Here is a 23,836-nt window from a genome sequence, read left to right as displayed (position 1 = left end):
AGTTGCCAAGTAATTAATATCTAGAATGGATAGTCAGACATTTATATGGGACTTTTATTAATCACTCAGCTTGCCTTGATTCCATCCAGATTTTCCTTGTGGGAAAGGATTTCAACTTTTATTATAATTTAACTCTTGCCGTGGCACACATAGGAACATGTTACACATTTTTGCATAGATTATAATATTAGCAACAGTGGTGTGAAACAGCATTTTAGCCAATTCCTGGTGGATAGTGGCGAAGTGCCCATGTCATAAGTCCTAGGAGATCCAGTGATGATTGACATAGACTGTGTTGGCCCAGTGGTGCAATGTCTTGTCCCCGGTCATCTGAATCAATTGTGTTCTTCCTTAATGATTTATTGTAATGTCCTGGTGGTTGATTGCTTTGTGTGGAAATTCACTAACGTAAGTATCGCAGAAATTACATTTTTTAGAATTTCTGGTATACCCTGAAGATACTGCATTGTAGTTTTGTGGAATGCCACTCAATAGAGACAAGAAATAGGACTGCCTTAGATAGCCAAGCACATATATTCAGCTATCTCCAGCAGTCCCACTGAAATAAGTAGAGCAGCACCTCACATGCTCAACTACTGCTCAATTCATTCTAACCTTTGGGACCCTTGTTTTCAGGATCTTTGGGATCCCAAAGGGAGGACCCCCATGACAAGATAGTTATTCCCTATCTGGTGTATTGAGAATAATTTGGTTTGCTGGGTTAACCCCTTTAAATCAACTATGCAAATTGTTATGAAAACAAAATCTCTAAGCAATTTAGGACTACAGCTCCTATGATAACCCTTGTGTCTCTATGGTAACAGACTACAAACAATGTGTAGTCTGATCCTGTAGTCATACTCTTTTTCATCTCTTGCTAGTATTTAAAGCAAGAATTTCTGTGATAAAGGAGCAAAGTATCAATGAATAACCAGGCAGCTTTGTTATTTGAGATGTCTAGAAAAATGAGAGATGACCCCAATAGGAGCTTTAATGATCACTATTTCTCGTTGTCACTTTTGGAAACCTTAGGGATAATAAAACAGAAATTTTAATAACTCAAAGCCTATGTTGATTCTCAGTGGAAATTTGCCTTAAACTTTGCAAAATAATTTTGTTCCCAAATAGAGATCCTGGGCACCGCACTATGTAGGAGTGTTTGTGTGTCTCTCTTACCAAAGCTCATCTGTTTAATCATATTGGGTACAAATTTGCAGATGACTCACTAGGAAAATAAAGCTGTTGTCCAACTTAGGATTGACTCCCCTTTCATTACATGCATTATGAGTGTGCTTAAGGTTTTCCAACAGTTCAAAAAGTAAAAGTAGAACCTTGCCAGAGAGGATGATCCAACTTTGGGGACCATTCTCACGGTGTCCAATACACTAAGTAAGGCAAGAAATTGAAAATGGATTTTCTTGTAATGAAACTTGTATTATCTCCGAAGAGGTTGTCTAAAAGAGGGCGGGAGTGCTCTATAGTGCAGATATCTAAGGGCATATTACAGATATGTCTACCCTTAACTTTTCATGAATTTTGTTAAGAACTCCCAATTTCTCAAGATACAACATTGATACAATCTTGTGCAACCTACTAAACAACATTGTGCTGTATATTTTTTTTATCACTGGAGACTTTGTTGGAGGGATGGCTCACATTGGAGACTTCCATAGCACATGTGTGTTTTTCTGTCTCACACCTTACATCTTGGGATATGTCGAGTTAAGAGAAAAGAATTTAGGTCCTTGTCTATGCTGGGGATCTGAGACTCTTTTATGAGAAAGACTAGATAGATAGATAGATAGATAGATAGGAGAGAGAGAGATAGATAGATAGATAGATAGATAGATAGATAGATAGATAGATAGATAGATAGATAGGAGAGAGATAGATAGATAGGAGATAGATAGATAGGAGAGATAGATAGATAGGAGAGAGATAGATAGATAGGAGAGAGATAAATAGATAGATAGGAGAGATAGATAGATAGGAGAGAGATAGATAGATAGGAGAGAGATAGATAGATAGATAAGAGAGATAGATAGATAGATAGATAGATAGGAGAGATCGATAGATAGATAGATAGATAGATAGATAGATAGATAGGAGAGATAGATAGATAGATAGAGAGATAGAGAGATAGGAGAGATAGATAGGAGAGATTGATAGATAGATAGGAGAGATAGATAGGAGAGATTGATAGATAGATAGATGATAGGAGAGATAGATAGGAGAGATAGATAGGAGAGATAGATAGATGAGATAGATAGATGAGATAGATAGATGAGATAGATAGATAGATAGATAGATAGATGAGATAGATAGATGAGATAGATAGATAGATGAGATAGATAGAGAGATAGATAGATGAGATAGATAGATGAGATAGATAGATGAGATAGATAGATAGATGAGATAGATAGATAGATGAGAGAGATAGATAGATAGGAGAGAGAGATAGATAGATAGGAGAGAGAGATAGATAGATAGGAGAGAGAGATAGATAGATAGGAGAGATAGATAGATAGGAGAGATAGATAGATAGGAGAGATAGGAGAGATATGAGATAGAAATGGGGAGATTTGCTGTTGAAAATGATAATTATTGATGGTGTATAAAAATGTCATCATCTATCAAACAAGCATTTGTTGGTTGACCAGCAGCACCTTTACACGGGCAGATAATCAGGAGAACGAACATTCATTCACAATCCTCTTCCCATGTAAAAGACATCATACCAACATCACAACAAACTGCACTATATTTATTATACAGTTCTATTATTTTGTATTCATTTATCACTTTGGCTAAAAAGAAAATGCACCCAAAACGGATACACTAGTGTAGGGTCTGAGGGGGTGGGGCATGACACAGGGGTTGTCTCTCTGGTGCTCTTTGAATCTCTGGGTCATGGCCTGCCCCCGAGGTCTTGCACTAGGCATGATACAGTGCTTCGGTTTTGCCTGGATTGTTCCTTCAGAGTCTATTCACATGTAGCTGATTTGCTGTGGATTTTATGCGCTGTGCAAAATGCGCTGAAAATTAGGAGGTGAACAAGAACTCTGTGTAGTTCGAGACATGTTCTCTGTTCCTGTTTTAAAAGGCACTATTCAATAAATCAGTAATACACTTTTTCCCAAGTGTCACATCAAAGTCTTTTTTTACTGAAAATTATCTACCTGTAATGGCACCCTTAAGTGTTTTGCTGAATCTTGGCATCATACATGACACCTTTAATGAGAACAACTGCCAGTTGTTGCTATAGTATTTCAGATGTTCATTTATCAGTCCATGATACATGCTGTTCACAAAAACATAACCCTTGTGCATCCTGCAGAAGTGCCAGGAACTGCTTTTCTAAAGAAGCAAAATAATTCTGTTTTCTTATATAGAAACAGCGTGTGTCATTAAATGCCAGTTAACCAAAGCACTCTCAGCTCGAAGGATTTTTATGCAATCTGCTGGAAGTAGCGAACTGAGATTTGACATGGCAGAAGGGGATTGTTTTTGAGATTTGACATGGGGATAACAGGATTTTCATATTAAAACACTTGGCTGCCACTTGAGAATGGGTATTAAAGGGGAACAATCACTGCATCTTTATATCTAGACGCAAACATTTTGGGCTTTCTGTATAGAAACTAGTGCAAACAAAAGCTGATCTGAGGCTACAGACGTATTCCAATCTCATTAAAGGGGTATTTCCAAACTTGACCTTTATCACCTATCCATATGGTAGGTGATAAAAGTTTAATCAGTGGGTATCTCATTGCCTCGACCTCCACTAATCCCGAGAATGGGGTTCCCGATTGCATGGAGCAGTGATTAAACGTATGGTGTTGCTCCATTAACCTTCTGTGGGACTGATGGAAATAATAATAATAATAAACTTTATTTGTATAGCGCCAACATATTCCGCAGCGCTTACATAGACAGGGGATACAGATAGACAAAAGTACAAACATTACAGAACCACGGTTACATAGTAATCAATTGATGGAAACAATAGGGGTGCGGGTCCTGCTCCAACGAGCTTACATACTACAAGTAATGGGGTGATACAGAAGGTAAAGGGGCAGGAGATGTGCACTGTATGGCGAGGTGGAGAGTGAGGGGTGATATACACATAGACAATGGTCAGACATTTAGCCGTGTGACGGCAGAAACAGTATGACTGCAGGCACGGTTTATGATGGCTAGCAGGGAATGCAGTCAGTAGGTCAGGGAGCATGTTATCAGGCGGAGTACAGAGGGGTTTGTTTAGGGAATTCGGTATGCCTCCCTGAAGAGGTGTGTTTTTAGAGCACGCCTGAAGTTGTGCGAGTCCTGGATTGCTCAGGTAGCCTTTGGTAGTGCGTTCCAGAGGACCGGTGCTGCTCTGGAGAAGTCTTGGAGGCGGGAAATATTCTAGCGCTTATGTTTGGTTATTTCAGTCAGCCCCAGTTTTGTGAATACCCCTTTAATCAATGGTATAGGTAGTGGCATAACTTGAAGCTATTGGGCCCCAATGCAAAATCTGTAACAGGGTGTCCCCAACTCTATTGCTTAAGTTTTGAAACTGGCTTCCTTATATGGGAAAGAGAGACCTTAGGAGCCCCCTATAATTATGGGCCATTGCTATTATGGGTTATTGCTATAATATGCCATCACTTCATTCCTGGTGGGATATGGCCTCCAGGATCTCCCTCAATCCTGAAAATAAAGTGGCTGCAGTGTTGTGGCCCCACAGTCTTTCCATGCATGGTGGTACCTAGCCACTCATGCAAGTGAATGGGATCAGCTGCATAATCCTGCACAGAAGAGGGACCAAGAGTGCCGCTAAGCAGGGAAATCAGTGCTACAGCCCTCTTATTCTCAGTGCGATTCCTAGGGGTCAGACTGCACCAATCAAAAAGTGATGGCATATTTTAGTAATATGAAATGGGAATACCTTTTCATTTGCATGGTGTCCTGCACAGTACCTTCTGTTGGCAACACTCTATATAGTGTATTGTCTTTTGCATAGCTATTACTTGTACATTCTGCACTTTTTTTTGCGTTATTTTCATTAAATACTGTATATTTTTTTTAATTTTAGTTACACCTGGATGGCCAAAAATCATAAAGTGCCGCTCGACGCAGGTGGAAACATTTACATGCTACTGGAGTTATGGAGACTTCAACAATGGAACAGACCACGTAACACTGCAGTATAGGACAAGGTATTACTCAGTCTTATTGTTTTTCTTGCTGTTTGTATTTTATGTATCCTCTCACTTTATATTGCCACCTACTGTAACATAACAACCGCTATAGATGTGGGAGGTATGCAGGCAGCCAATGGTTTGATCATATTGTATGTACTTTCTCTCCACAAGTGACATGAATTGGAGGAACTGTCCTGACAACACATCTGGAGGAGAGAACAGCTGCTTCTTCAGTAAGGAGCACACTTCTGTTCAGTCGGATTATTTTGTCCGCCTTGTTAGTGAAAATACTACGTCACATGTCTACTACTTCTCACTAAATGGAATTGGTAAGTGGCTGCTTTCTCCAAATATTTAGTGTTATACAAAACAAATGCTTACTTAGGGTGGATTTACACGAGTGTGTTTATGTGCATGCATACGCGCGCACAAAAACACGCCTCTATTACAACCACTGAATTCCCTATGGTGTGTTCGCATGTCCGTGTTTTACAGCCATGCGTTCAGCCAATCACAGGCAGCTCTTGGCCATTCAATGAATGACCGGCGAGAGCTGCCTGTGATTGGCTGAGCACCTTAGCCAATCAGAAGCAGCTCTTTCAGCATGCAGGGATTTTAATTCCGCACCTGCTGAAAGAACTTCAGTGCAGAGCCGGGGACAACGGAGACAGGATGCGGCTGAGCCCCGGCAGCTGAAGAAAAATGAGTATGATTTTTAACAATTTTTTTTACACCAGTTTGGGTTGTTTTTCAGGGAAAGGTTTATATTTAAAGCTCTTCCCTGAAAAACAATTAAGGGTGCCGGCAGCTGGATCCTCTACTTCTTTATTCCTCGCAAGGATAAAGAATTCCTTTGTTGCATCTGTCACATTCCCTGCGTGGATGAAGAAAACATCTGCCACATGTCACAGATGTGTTCTTCATCCCCGCCGGTGACATGACAGCGGCGGACAGGTAAGGATATTCTTTTTTTTTTTTACACTAAAAGGGAAGATTTTCAGGGAATAGTTTATATTTATGGTTCAAAATGTATTTTATTTATATCTGTGGAACAAATATAATCACAGGCAATCAATTCTGGCCAAAATACAGCATTGTGGTATTCTTATATTATAAACAATAAAGCTGAGTTTAACAAGCCAATATCCGGTTCTGGAATTCAATCATTTACTTTGAACATTATAATGCTTTGCGAACCGTTTTTCAACAATCAATATATAGAAAAAATGATAGATTCAGTACAGATCTGGTAGAGTCTAAAGTATAGTAAAGAAGAGAGGGAGAAGATAAAGTTGAAAGAGTAGTATAGGTTGGAAAGAGAGGGGGGTGGAAGAGAGAGGGGGGGGGGGTAACTGACCTGACTGTCTCTTCAGATCCGATCGACTCCACCAGAAGAGTCAAACCGCATCCTTTGCATCTTCTATAGTTACCCCAGTGCATATATATATACACATGCATATGGGAAGGTATAGACACAGGGCGATTAATTTGCACTTAAAACAATATCAGAACAGGATGAACAGAGGAGTAAATACTTAAAGGGGTTGTCTCGCGGCAGCAAGTGGGGTTATACACTTCTGTATGGCCATATTAACCCCTTAACGACCAGCCCATAGTGTTTTTACGTCCTCCCGAAGTGGGCTCTATTCTCTGAGGACGTAAAAACATGCTTCCTGCAGAGAATAATGCCCCTCGGGCTGTGGACGTGACAGCTCCATGCTGTCGGTGTCCGCAGGTAGCTGACAGCATGGAGCTGTCATCCCGGGCTGTTCGGACACCCCCCCGGCATTGCGATCGGCGCTATGCAATGGATAGCGCCGATCGCAAAAAAAGTAAATAAAAGTACACAAAAGTTAAAGATTCAGCTGCTCTGATGGATCGGATCCATCGGAGCAGCTGAAATTACTCACCCAGGTCCGGCACGCTGCTCCCCGCTCTCCTGCCGCTCCGGGGCCCGAAGCCGGTCTTCTGCGCATGCGCGCCTGGCGGCATTACGTCAGCCGCATGCGCAGAAGGCCCGGCGGCGCGGGAGATTTAAAATCTCCTGGCTCCCGGCTCCTGTAGGTAGCCAGGAGGCAGGAGATGTCAGCGGGGACTGCGGTGAGCGGTCCCCGGTACCGCGATCGCCGTTATCCAATGATTAGCGGCGATCGCGAAAAAGTTAAAAAAAAGTTTTAAAAAAGTCAGTTTCACCTCCCCTCATGGATCGGATCCGTGAGGGGAGGTGAAAATACTCACCCCCAGTCCTCAGCGGTGTCCCGATGTCCCGGGACCCGAAACCCCGTCTGCGCATGCGCGCCCGATGATTGACATCGGGCGCGTGCACAGACGGGCTCGAGCCCCGGGGAATTTAAAATCCCTCTGCTCCTGGCTGCCATGTGTAGCTAGGAGCAGAGAGATTATACCGGGGACATGATCACTGTCAGCCAATGGATGACAGTGATCATGTAAAGTGAAAAAAAAGTTAAAAAAAAAAAAGTAAAAAAAAGTTTTTAAAAGTTTAAAAAGCGTACGTTTCATCTCCCCTCATGGATCATATCCGTGAGGGAGGATGAAAGTACATACCTAAGGCCCCCAGATTTATCTGCGGACCTTACCACAGCTTCTGCACACGCGCCCGTCGCCAAAATGGCGGGCGCATGCGCAAAAGCTGTGGATTGCCAGGATAATTTAAATTCTCCCTGCTCCTGGCTACAAAACGTAGCCAAGAGCATGGAGATTTAATGGGGGTCCGCGGTGAGCGGTTCCTGGTCACGTGTTCGCCATTATCCAATAATGCCGATCACGTAAAAATAAAAATAAAAATTTGAAGTTTCATCTCCCCTCACTGATGCGATCGGTGAGAGGAGATGAAACATTTTACCGGAGGCCTGCGTATTTGAACCCCGACGCAATCTTCCTCCGTGGACCTTCCCGAATTCTGCACATGCGATTGCCGGCAAAAAGCCGGACACATGCGCAGCAGTCGGGGAGCCCAGGAAACTGAAAATCTCCTTGCTCCCAGCGACCAACGGTCACAGAGAGCCTGGAGCAGTGACGGGTGGCCTCGTTGAGCAGTCCCCGGTCACGTGATAAAAAGGTAGCGATCTACCTTTGGCCGGTCTCACATGACCGGATAGGAATTACGGATTCTGCATGCTTCTGATCCACGGTATTACGCAGATCAATCGCATTGGATTACACAATTCCGCTCACATTAGCGGGTCGGAATTGCGTAATCCACTCGCAGAAAAGAGAACGCAGCAGGTTCTATTTTACTGCGGATATCGGCAACATAGAGCCCATTGTGCTCCATGGTTGCGAATATACCCGCAGTCCATACGCAACTACATTGTATACGGGCTGCGGGTACCCGCGTCATCGCTAAGCGATGGTGCGGGAAATACAAACAAAGGTGTACTGTGCATGACCGCCTGTGTGAGTAGGCAGTTATGCGCAGTACATTACGCAGCCGTACGCAGGGTCACAGCCGGGCTCACAGATGGGATCCGCTGTGGGCCTCCGCAAGCGGATTCCGCCTGCACCCGCGTGAGCCCGGCGTTATTCAGACCACTACCTGTGATACGTATTTTACAAGAAGCCCCGGGAACGCTCGCCTTCCTGCAGTTCCAGGAGCACCTTGTTGAGCGCCTTCTGTGTGAGACCGCCGCACCTCATCAAGCTTACGGAGACTCACGGAACGCCACTTTTTACACCCCATACCCGCCACTGAGGTCATGAAATACCCCCAAAAAGCATGAGAGGAGGGGGGGGGGGAATACCCGGTTTTATTGCCCCATGGGCCCATTCCAACCAGCCTCCGTAATTACCCCTGTCTTCGGAAATACTACACAGTTCACATTTTTACTTTTATCTAAGATTTGCGAACGCCAAAAAGGGCGCGGAGGGGGAGGGGGGGAATTTTTAGGGAGTCAATCTTTATTCTGTACAAATAGGCAATGGGGCCTGGAATTTATTCAGTTGTGCCCTAAAATCCAACAGGTGTTCCGTCCTTTATAGGCCTTGCCATGCGTCCTGTAAGTAGATTAGGGCCACAATGGGTATGTTTCTGAACTCGGGACAAACGGGGGTATCCATTTTGGGGTGAACGTCTTCATTCCTATGTGCACTGTACAAAAAAACTGTTTTTAAATTGAAAAAATTGCCAAAAAAATTGAAAATCATAACTTTTTCCTTCTGCTTTGCTTAGATTCATTCAAATACTGTGGGGTCAAAATACGCAGTACACCCCTAGATGAATTCGTTAAGGGGTCTAGTTTTCAAAATGGGGTCATTTGAGGGGGTTCTTTATGGTTTTGGCCGCTCAATGGCTCTATAAGTGGGCAATGGGGCCTGAAATTTATTCAGTGGTACCCTGAAATCCAACGGGTATTCCTTTCATTGTAGGCCTAGCCATGGGTCCTGTAAGTCTATTAGGGCCACAATGGGTATGTTTCTGAACACGGGACAAACAGGGGTATCCATTTTGGGGTGAAAGCCTTCATTTATATGTGTGCTGTACAAAAAAAACTGTTTTTAAATTGACACAATAGCCCAAAAAATAAAAATCCTATTTTTTTCCTTTTGCTTTGCTTGAATTTATTCAAAAACTGTGGGGTCAAAATATGCAGTACACCCCTAGATAAATTCGTTAAGGGGTCTAGTTTTCAAAATGGGGTCATTTGTGGGGGTTCTATATGGTTTTGGGCGCTCAAGAACTCTACAAGTGGGCAATGGGGCCTAAAAGGACTTCAAGCAAAATCTATGTTCTGAAAGCCACCGATTACTCCTTTTATTTTGGGCCCCGTTGTGCATGCGGACATAAGATTAGGGCCACAATGGGTATATTTCTGAAAACAGCACAAACAGGGGTATCCATTTTGGGGTGTAAGTCTTCCTTCATATGTGTGCTGTACAAAAAAAGCTGTTTTTAAAATGACAGAATTGCCAAAAAAACAAAAATCCAAATTTTTTCCTTTTGCTTTGCTTGAATTTATTCAAAAACTGTGGGGTCAAAATACGCAGTACACTCCTAGATAAATTCGTTAAGGAGTCTAGTTTTCAAAATGGGGTCATTTGTGGGGGTTCTCTATGGTTTTGGGCGCTCAACAACTCTACAAGTGGGCAATGGGGCCTAAAAGGACTTCAAGCAAAATTTGTGTTCCGAAAGCCACCGGTCGCTCCTTTCATTTTGGGCTCCGTTGTGTATCCAGACATAAGATTAGGGCCACAATGGGTATGTCTCTGAACACGGGACAAACAGGGGTATCCATTTTTGGGTGCAAGTCTTCCTTCATATGTGTGCTGTACAAAAAAAGCTGTTTTTAAAATTACAGAATTGCCGAAAAAACGAAAATCACAATTTTTTCCTTTTGCTTGGTTTGAATTCATTCAAAAACTGTGGGGTCAAAATATGCAGTACTCCCCTAGATAAATTCCTTAAGGGGTCTAGTTTTCAAAATGGGGTCATTTGTGGGGGTTTTCTATGGTTTTGGGCGCTCAAGAACTTTACATGTGTGCTATGGGGCCTAAAAGGACTTCAAGCAAAATTTCTGTTTTGAAAGACACTGACTACTCCTTTCATTTTGGGCACCGTTGTGGACTCAGATATAACAATAGGGCCACAATTGGTATATTTCTGAACACAGGAGAAATAGGGGTATCCATTTTGGGGTGTAAATCCTGATTTTCATGTAAACTATAGGAAAAAAATATGTCTTTAAAATGACAGATTTGCAAAAATATGAAATTTTACTTTTTCTCCTCTAAATTGAATTAATTCCTGAAAAAAAACTGTGGGGTCAAAATACTCATGACACCCCTCAGTGAATACATTAAGGGGTGTAGTTTTTAAAATGAGGTCATTTGGGGGGGTATCTATTATTCTGACACTCATGAGCCTTTCCAATCTCGGCTTGGTATAGGAAAACAAAGTGTTCCTCAAAATGCTAAAAAGTAATGTTAAATTTGTACGTCTCCTAAATAGTTAAAAAAAACCGAAAGTTTTTCCAATGTGCGCCCAAAATAAAGTAAACGGGTGGAAATATAAATCTTAGCAAAAATTTCTATATTATGTTTGCACATATTTAAGATATTGCAGTTGGAAATGTGAAAAAATGACGATTTTTTCAAAATTTTCCCAATTTTGGCACTTTTAATAAATAAACACAATTTCTATCGGTCTATTTTTTCCGCCTAAATGAAGCACAACATGTGGCGAAAAAACAATGTCAGAATCGCTTGGATATGCAAAACCTTTCTGGTGTTTTTCCATGTTAAAGTGACACATGTCAGATTTGCAAAATTTGGCCTGGTCATTAAGGCGCAAACAGGCTTGGTCACTAAGGGGTTAATGCACTTTGTAATGTACATCGTGCATTAAATATGAGCCATACAGAAGTTATTCACTTACCTGCTCCGTTGCTAGCGTCCCCGTCACCATGGATCCGTCTAATTCTGATGTTTTCTTGCTTTTTTAGACGCGCTTGCGCTGTGCGGTCTTCTTCCTGGTGAATGGGGCCACTCATGCCGAAGAGCTGGTCATCGTAGCTCCGCCCCGTCACGTGTGCCGATTCCAGCCAATCAGGAGGCTGGAATCGGCAATGGACCGCACAGAGCCCACGGTGCACCATGGGAAAGGACCCGCGGTGCATCGTGGGTGAAGATCCCGGCGGCCATCTTGGTGAAGGAAGAAGAAGGAAGACATCGCAGAGCGGGGATTCGGGTAAGTAATATGTTTTTTTGTTTTTTTTAACACATCCCTTGGGGTTGTCCTGCGCCGAACGGTGGGCCTATGGAAAAAAAAAAACCTGTTTCGGCGCAAGACAACCCCTTTAATTAGTCCACTGATAAGGGATGTGACAATTTTATGGTCTTTAAATTAGTGTTAAAGGGTCACCAGGCCAGTGTGTTATCTCTGCTATAGATTTCTCACACAGTTAACTCTAGCATGAAGCCTCTTGAGATGTTGATGTCTATGTTAAGAGAGTCAAAGACGGTTGTAAACTTGTACTCCTGAATTCTTCTATGACGTAGAGATTTGAAGTTGCCTTTTAATATGGCAACTTTCATATGTTCTATCCGTGACTAGAAAAATGCTCCGCCACAGGTAACTCTGTCTTTCTTTCTTTAATTGTGTGGCGGTAAGACCTCATCCTCACTTACGGTTTTTGTCCTGTTTGCACATATTAGCAGCGTTTTTCATAGCACACGGAAAAAATGCAAGCAGGTCCATTGATTTAATTCGTAAATATTCAGTGAATATGCATGTATCATGCGTATTTATGCAATCCCATTGACTTCATTGGCTATTCTAGTCCATAATGCAAAGCAAAATAGGGCATGCTGCGATTTGTTTCAGGCGCATAAAAAATGCAGGTCTGAATACCCCAAAGCAAATCAGTGGGGATTCAGCACTCTGTATTACCCGTGTAAAAAAAGTACATGTAATACGGAGGTTATATACGCCTGGATATGAGCCCTTTCAGAATTTTGTCCCAAAACCGGAGAGTCACTTTAATGCTGAATTGAGGTAATTCCAAAATATTCAGTTACTTTTTCCTGCAACTATATTTATATATAGCTTGTACTTCATTGTATAACTTCCTAACTATAATTACAACAGTTCATCATACAATTTTATTGGCGCTGTAAGGAGCCTTTTTGAATTTCCTTAGAGAATTTCACTGTGTCACATGTGGTCATTTTTCAAATACTCCTTGTGCATTGCATTGGAAAATATTACATTTTTCCTATAATGACTCAGTGGTATTAATTTATCCCCATGATTTGTAATAGCAGGATTATGGCATTGGCTTGGAGCATTACCTTGAGAAATTCTCTGCTGTCAATATTGTTTACAGCACTTTGTAGACCAGAGAAGGTTATTTCTGCAGCTACATAAAGTCAATAGATAAGCCCCGAGTTACACAGTGGCTCACGGTATATTTTAATATAGCTTCTTGAAGGCTTACTGAAGATTGTACAGTTGAGCCGGCACTAAAATGGGACAGAGAATACCACTTATAAACAATTCCTTAAAGGAAAAGTATCACATGTATTAGTTTTACTCATTAAAACCAGACATATTCCATCTTCCTAATTTTTATTTTTTGATTTCCGATTTTTTTACTTTCTATGACTGGGGTTGGGCAGCTTGCCGGAGCTGCAGTTAACAGCATTTAGAGATGTGCTTTACGGCAGCCTCATAAACAGTAGGAAACAATAGACAGAAGATATTCATTGACTTCTATGGGAGAGTGTTGTAGGAATGCTCTGTAATCTGTGCAGGGGTTATTGTGCAGGGAATGGGAGGAGGTGATCTGTGACCATCACCTGTTGTGAATGTTGGATCCTGTGTTATCTATAAATAGGTGTAATCAGGGGCATAACTAAAGGCTCAGGGGCCCTGATGCAAAACGTGAGCTGGGGCCCCCCTCTATCTGTATCTGTACCCGTGCCCATAGCTAAACCATGCTGCACAGAGACATAACTTGAAGCTTCTGGGCCCCAATGCAAAACCTGTAACAGGGCCCCCCAACTATAATGCTTTATTCATAGTACTGGGCTCCCTATATGGAGAAGAGAGGCCTTATGGCCCCCCTAAGGCTCCTGGGCGCAGGTGCAACCGCATCCCCTGCACCCTCTATAGTTACGCCCTTGGGTGTCATCTTTCATTATAATCCTGCCTGTGATGACAATGAAAAGTTGTCTCTAAAGAACAGGAAGTATCAAGCTATTATTATGCTTAGTGGTCATTAAGCAATCCATAGAAATAACGTACAATAGAAAAAGCATATTCATAAATACTTGCAGCATACTCTATTAAAAAGGGGTAAAACATCCCAAGACAACAAGGATTAGGGTATATATTGGAGTCAAATTCCGAATATAAAAATGTCCCTAAATGAAACCCATAGAAACATTATCACCCGTGCATGTACAAGAACAATATAGCAAAAGGACCTTATGCCAGATAAAAAGTAAAGGTAAGGGCTAATGCCCACGGCCGGATTTCCGCCGCATGAAACCCGACGCGTTTCACCGCAGCTATTAGGTTCTATTGAAACTAATAGCTCAATGTTCATGCCCGGAATTCCGTCACGGAATTCCGTAGCATAAAATAACCCACGGCATGTCCTACTTGCCGAGGGAATATGCGCAGACAGCTTCCATTATAGTTAATGGAAGCCAGCTATCACGCTCTCCTTCCACTGTAGCACAGCAGAAGTATAGCCTAAATACGCGCCCCGCCCACCGCCAGCTGTGTCATATGACTTAGCTGACACGTCATATGACACTGCCAGCGTGTCATGTGGGAGCTGCACAGCGGATCCGGAGGTGAGTATGGGGTCTTTGGGGGGGGGGGGGGGCGCCGTGACGGACTCCGCTGCTGTATTCCGCTTGCAGAGCCCGTCACGGCCGTGGGCATGAGCCCTTAGGCTATTTCTGGAAAGTACTGTTCACAATGGAGTTACTTTATACCAAAGCTCCCCATACACCATCCCTTTTTTTGTTGTTAAAATTGCAAAATTTTTGGATTTTTAAAAAAATATACTTTGTGATACTAAAAAAAATTAGAAAAAAAATTACTAAACGTTTTTTTGCATGACCACAATACCTACAACAGAAATCGTCACTGTAACCTCAGGCTTTTGGACTGCAACATCAAGTACTCCTATCTCAGTAAAAAAGTAAAACAGTGAAGAAAGGTTGGCGCCATTTCAATTTAAAGGGCCTTTTCCACAGGGCAATTCAGAGCAAACGATCAAAAAATAAAGCCAGAAAGACACAAAAAGATAGAAGAAGTCTTTAAGTTTTTAACACACCATATAGATGTTCCATGTGGGCGCCGCTGGTGACATTAGACGACCTAAAACATCACATTTCCACTGCGGTGGAATCGATTACAGAAGATATGCCGGGACGTGTCTTGGTGTAACTAGACTTGACATCTGCTGTGTGATCATTGGCGCCCACATCGAACATCTGTAAGGTGCATTAAGAACATGAAGAGTTCTTTTATCTTTTCATGTCATTCTGGCTGTTGTGTCAATTTATATATGAAGAAATCAGCTCCATTTTTGCACTTTTCTTTTGAATCCCCCCGTACATTGCCTCTGTGGTATACAAGGATCGGGCTTTAAGTAAACTACATAGGTCTTTGATACAATATCTCAATGGGTAGTACAGAAACATATTATTTTTATTCTGTTTTCAGTTTTGTTTTCTGGAAAACTTCCAAAGCTGAAGAACAGTGTGTCCATATACTGTGTTCAATAAGTAAAACCTTGTGCTCGTACCCCATGCCATTCTACAAAAGATCGAGCTGATTAGAAAAGAGCCACTTACAGAAAACAATTCAAGGAGAATTGCAGTAAGGTTCTAATTTTCTGTACGCTGGTTGTGTATTTTCAGTGGAATCAGATCCCCCGGTGGCTCTGAGCTGGTCGCTTCAGAAAATCAGCCCGAATAACTCACTGCTGGACCTCCGGGTAACGTGGGAGCCTCCCCCTTCATCCACCATTATGTTTCTGGAATATGAAGTGCAACTAAAAGAGGCAATTGAACAGCAATGGAAGTCGGTAAGGGCTAAAATGTCATTGTGCATGAAATCAGAACGGACAATGTCGAAGTTTTGTTCCTTGTTTAACGTATTTCTAAGGAATTCTAGTAGTCTCCCAAATAAGTAATTTTCATTTGGTCTGGTGGCTAGATTGTACAGCAAGAAACCAGTCATGACTTTGGATGACCCAACTCTTAAAGGTTTTTTGGGGGAAAATACTATTGATGATCTGTCCTCAGGATAAGTCATCAATAGTTAATCGTCTGGGGTCTACTGATCGGGAACCTGGACAATCAGCTGAGCAGGTGCACGCTGTCAGACATGCTATACACAGGGGGCGGAGCGGAAGCTACTGCTCCGACCCCTGTATAGTGGCCGGCACTTGTAATTGCAGGCATTTCTCCTATTGATTTCAGTGGTTCCCGAGTGGCGGACCCTGGCCGATCAGCTATTTATGAACTATCCTGAGCATAGATCAACAATATTTTCTCTGGAAAATCCCTTAACCCTCTGCAATCCAATTTTGGATTCGGCGTTTCCTAGGGGGCTTTCTCTTTCTGCCATTATACAATGGCGCCATCTGCTGGCTAGAGCCAGTACTGCGGTATGGGACATGCTGGAGAGGCCCCTGACAACAGAGCGGCCAGTAATCTACAGTAAAAATACCCTGCTGGACGTCTTCCGACATCGGAACTGTACAGCCTTCAATCAGAATGTCTTTAGACGTCAGACAGTGGATTGGAAAGGGTTAAGGTACGTGACCAGGGGCGGAATTGCTGCAGAAATGTCTGCAACTGAAAATGTGATCCATATATCTACCTGGGCTTGTGTCTGCAGCCTCTCTATGGATTTTGACAAACCCCATTCAAATGAATGGGACAGTCACAGATATTTCTACAAGAAACCTGCCATATGTAAACTTAACCTTGTAGTGACGAGCTTTGTTATCCTCCAGTCTGCAGAAGGACTGGTGGCATGTTTTTATGATGGGTCAACCAGCACTTCCTGCCCCCAGCACACAGTACTAAACGTAGAAATACAAGGTAAGTAGCTAGCAGTTAATAAATTACAGTGGTGCGTGAAAGTTTGTGAACCCTTCAGAATTTCCTGTATTTCTGCTTGGATTTGACCTAAAACTACATCAGATTTCCACACAAGTCCTAAAAGTAGATAAAGAGAACCAAATCAAACAAATGAGTCAAAGATATTAGACTTTGTCATTTATTTATTGAGGTAAGTGATTCAATATCACATATTTGTGAGTGGGAGAAGTATGTGAACTTTTAGGATTAGCAGATAATTTGAAGGTGAACTTAGTGTCAGGTGTTTTCAATCAGTGTGATGAAAGTCTGATCTTCACAACACGCTTGTGGAAATGTATCATCGCACGAGCAAAGGACATTTCTGAGGATCTCAGAAGAACAGCTGGTGGTGCTCATCAGGTTGGAAGAGGTTACAAAATTTTCTCAAAAGAGCTTTGACTTCACCAATCCACAGTTAGACAGATTGTGTAGAAATGGAGGAGAGTCAAGGCCATTATTACCCTCCCCAGGAGGGGTCAACCAAGCAGGATCACGCCAAGAGCAAGGTGTATAATAGTCAACAACTAGAGATGAGCGAGCACCAAAATGCTCGGGTGCTCGTTACTCAGGACAAAATTTCGCGATGCTCGAGGGTTCGTTTCGAATAACGAACCCCATTGAAGTCAATGGGCGACCCGAGCATTTTTGTATATCGCCGATGCTCGCTAAGGTTTCCATTTGTGAAAATCTGGGCAATTCAAGAAAGTGATGGGAACGACACAGAAACGGATAGGGCAGGCAAGGGGCTACATGTTGGGCTGCATCTCAAGTTCCCAGGTCCCACTAGTAAGCCACAATAGTGGCAAGAGTGCCCCCCCTCCCAACAGTTTTTACTTCTGAAAAGCCCTCATTAGCAATGCATACCTTAGCTAAGCACCACACTACCTCCAACAAAGCACAATCACTGCCTGCATGACACTCCGCTGCCACTTCTCCTGGGTTACATGCTGCCCAACCCCCCCTGCACGACCCAGTGTCCACAGCGCACACCAAATTGTCCCTGCGCAGCCTTCAGCTGCCCTCATGCCACACCACCCTCATGTCTATTTATAAGTGCGTCTGCCATGAGGAGGAACCGCAGGCACACACTGCAGAGGGTTGGCACGGCTAGGCAGCGACCCTCTTTAAAAGGGGTGGGGCGATAGCCCACAATGCTGTACAGAAGCAATGAGAAATCCAATCCTGTGCCACCTCCATCTGGAGCTGCACACGTGGGCATAGCAATGGGGAACCCATGTACCACACACTATTCATTCTGTCAAGGTGTCTGCATGCCCCAGTCAGACCGCGGTTTTTTATAAATAGTCACAGGCAGGTACAACTCCGCAATGGGAATTCCGTGTGCACCCACAGCATGGGTGGCTCCCTGGAACCCACCGGCGGTACATAAATATATCCCATTGCATTGCCCATCACAGCTGAGGTAATGTCATGTTAAATACAGGTGGGCTTCGGCCCACACTGCATGCCCCAGTCAGACTGGGGTTCTTTAGAAGTGGACACATGCAGTTACAACTCCCTGTGGACCCACAGCATGGGTGGCTCCCTGGAACCCACCGGCGGTACATAAATATATCCCATTGCAGTGCCCAGCACAGCTGATGTAATGTCATGTTAAATGCAGGTGGGCTTCGGCCCACCCTGCATGCCCCAGTCAGACTGGGGTTCTTTAGAAGTGGACACATGCAGTTACAACTCCGTGTGCACCCACAGCATGGGTGGGTCCCAGGAAGCCACCAACGGCACATAAATATATCCCATTGCATTGCCCATCACAGCTGAGGTAACGTCCGATTAAATGCAGGTGGTCTTCGGCCCACACTGCATGCCCCAGTCTGACCGGGGTTTTTAATACATAGACACTGGCAGGTACAAATCCCTAATGTGAAGTCCCTGTGGACACACAGCATGGGTGGCTGCCTGGAACCCACCAGCGGTACATAAATATATCCCATTGCAGTGCCCAGCACAGCTGAGGTAACGTCAGCTTTAATGCAGGTGGGCTAAAAATTACTAGGATTACAATGTAGGCGAGGGCCCCAAAAAATTGGTGTACCAACAGTAAAATGTACTACAGAAAAAGTGCCCATGCCCAACCAAGAGGGCAGGTGAAACCCATTAATCGCTTTGGTTAATGTGGCTTAATTTGTAACTAGGCCTGTAGGCAGCCCAGTTAAAATAAAAATTGGTTCAGGTGCAAGTTTCAATGCTTTATTCAATTGAGAATTGAAATGTATAAACATTGTTTACAAAAGTTATATGACTGAGCCTCGTGGGCCTAAGAAAAATTGCCCGTTCGGCGTGATTACGTGAGGTTTCAGGAGGAGGAGGAGGAGGATGAATATAATACACAGATTGATGAAGCTAAAAGGTCCCCGTTTTTGATGGTGATCGAGAACGATGCTTCCATCCGCGGGTGCAGCCTACGTATTGTTTAGGTATCGCTGCTGTCCGCTGGTGGAGAAGAAAAGTCTGGGGAAATCCAGGCTTTGTTCATCTTTATGAGTGTAAGCCTGTCGGCACTGTCGGTTGACAGGTGGGTACGCTTATCTGTGATGATTCCCCCAGCCACACTAAACACCCTCTCTGACAAGACGCTAGCCGCAGGACAAGCAAGCACCTCCAGGGCATAGAGCGCGAGTTCAGGCCACGTGTCCAGCTTCAACACTCAGTAGTTGTAGGGGGCAGAGGCGTCACGGAGGACGGTCGTGCGATCGGCTACGTACTCCCTCACCATCCTTTTACAGTGCTCCCGCCGACTCAGCCTTGACTGGGGAGCGGTGACACAGTCTTGGTGGGGAGCCAGAAAGCTGTCAAAGGCCTTAGAGTGTGTCCCCCTGCCTGTGCTGTACATGCTGCCTGATCTCCGCGCCTCCCCTGCTACCTGGCCCTCGGAACTGCGCCTTCTGCCACTAGCGCTGTCGGATGGGAATTTTACCATCAGCTTGTCCGCCAGGGTCCTGTGGTATAGCATCACTCTCGAACCCCTTTCCTCTTCGGGTATGAGAGTGGAAAGGTTCTCCTTATACCGTAGGTCGAGCAGTGTGTACACCCAGTAATCCGTAGTGGCCAGAATGCGTGTAACGCGAGGGTCACGAGAAAGGCATCCTAACATGAAGTCAGCCATGTGTGCCAGGGTACCTGTACGCAACACATGGCTGTCCTCACTAGGAAGATCACTTTCAGGATCCTCCTCCTCCTCAGGCCATACATGCTGAAAGGATGACAGGCAAGCAGCATGGGTACCCTCAGCAGTGGGCCAAGCTGTCTCTTCCCCCTCCTCCTCATGCTCCTCCACCTCCTCCTCCTCAACGCGCTGAGATATAGACAGGAGGGTGCTCTGACTGTCCAGCGACATACTGTCTTCCCTCGCCTCCGTTTCCGAGTGCAAAGCGTCTGCCTTTATGCTTTGCAGGGAACTTCTCAAGAGGCATAGCAGAGGAATGGTGACGCTAATGATTGCAGCATCGACGCTCACCATCTGGGTAGACTCCTCAAAGTTTCCAAGGACCTGGCAGATGTCTGCCAACCAGGCCCACTCTTCTGTAAAGAATTGAGGAGGCTGACTCCCACTGCGCCGCCCATGTTGGAGTTGGTATTCCACTATAGCTCTACGCTGCTCATAGAGCCTGGCCAACATGTGGAGCGTAGAGTTCCACCGTGTGGGCACGTCGCACAGTAGTCGGTGCACTGGCAGATTAAACCGATGTTGCAGGGTGCGCAGGGTGGCAGCGTCCGTGTGTGACTTTCGGAAATGTGTGCAGAGCCGGCGCACCTTTCCGAGCAGGTCTGACAAGCGTGGGTAGCTTTTCAGAAAGCGCTGAACCACCAAATTAAAGACGTGGGCCAGGCATGGCACGTGCGTGAGGCTGCCGAGCTGCAGAGCCGCCACCAGGTTACGGCCGTTGTCACACACGAGCATGCCCGTTTGGAGGCTCAGTGGCGCAAGCCAGCAGTCGGTCTGCTCTGTCAGACCCTGCAGCAGTTCGTGGGCCGTGTGCCTCTTCTCTCCTAAGCTGAGTAGTTTCAGCACGGCCTGCTGACGCTTGCCCACCGCTGTGCTGCCACGCCGCGCGACACCGACTGCTGGCGATGTGCTGCTGCTGACACATCTTCATTGCGAGACAGAGGTTGCGTAGGAGGAGGAGGGTGGTTTAGTGGAGGAAGCATTCACCGCCGCAGATACCACCACCGAGCTGGGGCCCACAATTCTGGGGGTGGGTAGGACGTGAGCGGTCCCAGGCTCTGACTCTGTCCCGGCTTCCACTAAATTCACCCAATGTGCCGTCAGGGAGATATAGTGACCCTGCCCGCCTGTGCTTGTCCACGTGTCCGTTGTTAAGTGGACCTTGGCAGTAACCGCGTTGGTGAGGGCGCGTACAATGTTGCGGGAGACGTGGTCGTGCAGGGCTGGGACGGCACATCGGGAAAAGTAGTGGCGACTGGGAACCGAGTGGCGCGGGGCCGCTGCCGCCATCATGCTTTTGAAAGCCTCCGTTTCCACAAGCCTATACGGCAGCATCTCCAGGCTGATCAATTTGGCAATGTGCACGTTTAACGCTTGAGCGTGCGGGTGCGTGGCGGCGTACTTGCACTTGCGCTCAAACACTTGCGCTAGCGACGGCTGGATGCTGCGCTGAGAGACATTGGTGGATGGGGCCGAGGACAGCGGAGTTGAGGATGTGGGTGCAGGCCAGAAGACGGTAGTGCCTGTGTCCTGAGAGGGGGGTTGGATCTTAGTGGCAGGTTGGGGCACAGGGGGAGAGGCAGTGGTGCAAACCGGAGGCGGTGAACGGCCTTCATCCCACCTTGTGGGGTGCTTGGCCATCATATGTCTGCGCATGCTGGTGGTGGTGGCTCCCCGACTGATCTTGGCGCGACAAAGGTTGCACACCACTGTTCGTCGGTCGTCTGCACTCTCAGTGAAAAACTGCCAGGCCTTTGAGCCCCTCAGCCTCTGCAGGGTGGCATGGCGCGAGGGGGCGCTTTGGGAAACAGTTGGTGGATTATTCGGTCTGGCCCTGCCTCTACCCCTGGCCACCGCACTGGCTCTTCCAACCTGCCCTGCTGCTGCACTTGCCTCCCCCTCTGAAGACCTGTCCTCAGTAGGCTTAGCAAACCAGGTGGGGTCAGTCACCTCATCGTCCTGCTGCTCTTCCTCCGAATCCTCTGTGCGCTCCTCCCTCGGACTTATTCCAATTACTACTACCTGAGTGATAGACAACTGTGTCTCGTCGTCATCGTCCTCCTCACCCACTGAAAGCTCTTGAGACAGTTGCCGGAAGTCCCCAGCCTCATCCCCCGGACCCCGGGAACTTTCCAAAGGTTGGGCATCGGTCACGACAAACTCCTCCGGTGGGAGAGGAACCATTGCTGCCCATTCTGGATAGGGGCCCGGGAACAGTTCCTGGGAGTCTGCCTGCTCCTCAGAATGTGTCATTGTAATGGAGTGAGGAGGCTGGGAGGAAGGAGGAGCAGCAGCCAGAGGATTCAGAGTTGCAGCAGTGGACGGCGCAGAACTCTGGGTGGTCGATAGATTGCTGGATGCACTTTCTGCCATCCACGACAGGACCTGCTCACGCTGCTCATTTTCTAATAAAGGTCTACCGCGTGGACCCATTAATTGTGAGATGAATGTGGGGACGCCAGAAACGTGCCTTTCTCCTAATCCCGCAGCAGTCGGCTGCGATACACCTGGATCAGGAGCTCGGCCTGTGCCCACACCCTGACTTGGGCCTCCGCGTCCTCGCCCGCGTCCACATCCTCTAGGCCTACCCCTACCCCTCAGCATGGTGTATTACCAGTAGTGCAGAAACAGAAAGCTGTAATTAAATGTGCCGCTTATTGGCCTGTGGTTGGAGGCTGACTTCGCTTACGGAACGCACAGCAGAGCTAGGAAAGAATTTTGCGCAAGCCCGCTGTAACAGTTAACTGGCTGCGTATTAATTAGGACTACTACCCCCAGCAGAGACGCAGTACAGTCAGGACGGTCACAGGTAGCCCAAATATATTTATTTGTCCCAAATTTTTTTGGAAAAGCTCACTGCCTATATAGACAGTATATGTCTTTCACGTTTTTCACTGTCCCTGCCTCAGCACTACTGGCCCTATACTATGTAAAATTACTGGAGTGCAGACTGTTTCCTTCTGGACAGGATGACAGCAATGATGTATCGGGCAACGCAGAGCCAGGAAAGAATTTTGCGCAAGCCCACTGTAACACTTAGCTGGCTGCGTATTAATTAGGACTACTACCCCCAGCAGAGACGCAGTACAGTCAGGACGGTCACAGGCAGCCCAAATAGATTTTTTTGTCCCAAATTTTTTTGGAAAAGCCCACTGCCTATATAGACAGTATATGTCTATCACGTTTTTCACTGTCCCTGCCTCACCACTACTGGCCCTATACTATGTAAAATTACTGCAGTGCAGACTGTTTCCCTCTGGACAGGATGACAGCAATGATGTAACGGGCAACGCAGAGCCAGGAAAGAATTTTGCGCAAGTCTGCTGTAACACTTAGCTGGCTGCGTATTAATTAGGACTACTACCCCCAGCAGAGACGCAGTACAGTCAGGATGGTCACAGGCAGCCCAAATAGATTTTTTTGTCCCAAATTTTTTTGGAAAAGCCCACTGCCTATATAGGCAGTATATGTCTTTCACGTTTTTCACTGTCCCTGCCTCAGCACTACTGGCCCTATACTATGTAAAATTACTGCAGATTGAGGACGCAATGCTCTGCATGGCCGATATACAAAAAAAAAAAAAAAGGTGCAACACTGCAAAAAGCAGCCTCAACAGTACTGCACACGGTCAGATGTGGCCCTAAGAAGGACCGTTGGGGTTCTTGAAGCCTAAAATCACTCCTAACACTCTCCCTATAGCAGCTCCAGCATCAGCAGCACTTTCCCTGAGCTATGTCAGAATGCATCTGTGGCGAGCCGCGGGAGGGGCCGATTTATATACTCGGGTGACACCTGATCTCGCCAGCCACTCACTGCAGGGGGGTGGTATAGGGCTGGA

General features: G+C 45.4%; 1 protein-coding gene across 4 annotated transcripts in view; it reads left to right on the top strand.

The window, feature by feature from the left end:
• GHR (growth hormone receptor) overlaps nucleotides 1–23,836 on the top strand; it is a 309,732-nt gene that overhangs the window by 248,798 nt on the left and 37,098 nt on the right. For all 4 annotated transcript variants that reach the window (XM_066602762.1, XM_066602763.1, XM_066602764.1 and 1 more), the window contains 3 exons: nucleotides 5,078–5,201; nucleotides 5,358–5,515; nucleotides 15,582–15,748. In XM_066602762.1, the coding sequence (XP_066458859.1) occupies nucleotides 5,078–5,201; nucleotides 5,358–5,515; nucleotides 15,582–15,748 (449 nt within the window). The remainder of the gene's footprint in view (nucleotides 1–5,077; nucleotides 5,202–5,357; nucleotides 5,516–15,581; nucleotides 15,749–23,836) is intronic.

Source organism: Eleutherodactylus coqui, chromosome 5, assembly GCF_035609145.1.
Source record: "Eleutherodactylus coqui strain aEleCoq1 chromosome 5, aEleCoq1.hap1, whole genome shotgun sequence".
NCBI classification, from domain to species: domain Eukaryota; kingdom Metazoa; phylum Chordata; class Amphibia; order Anura; family Eleutherodactylidae; genus Eleutherodactylus; species Eleutherodactylus coqui.
This window is presented reverse-complemented; position numbering and strand designations above follow the sequence as displayed.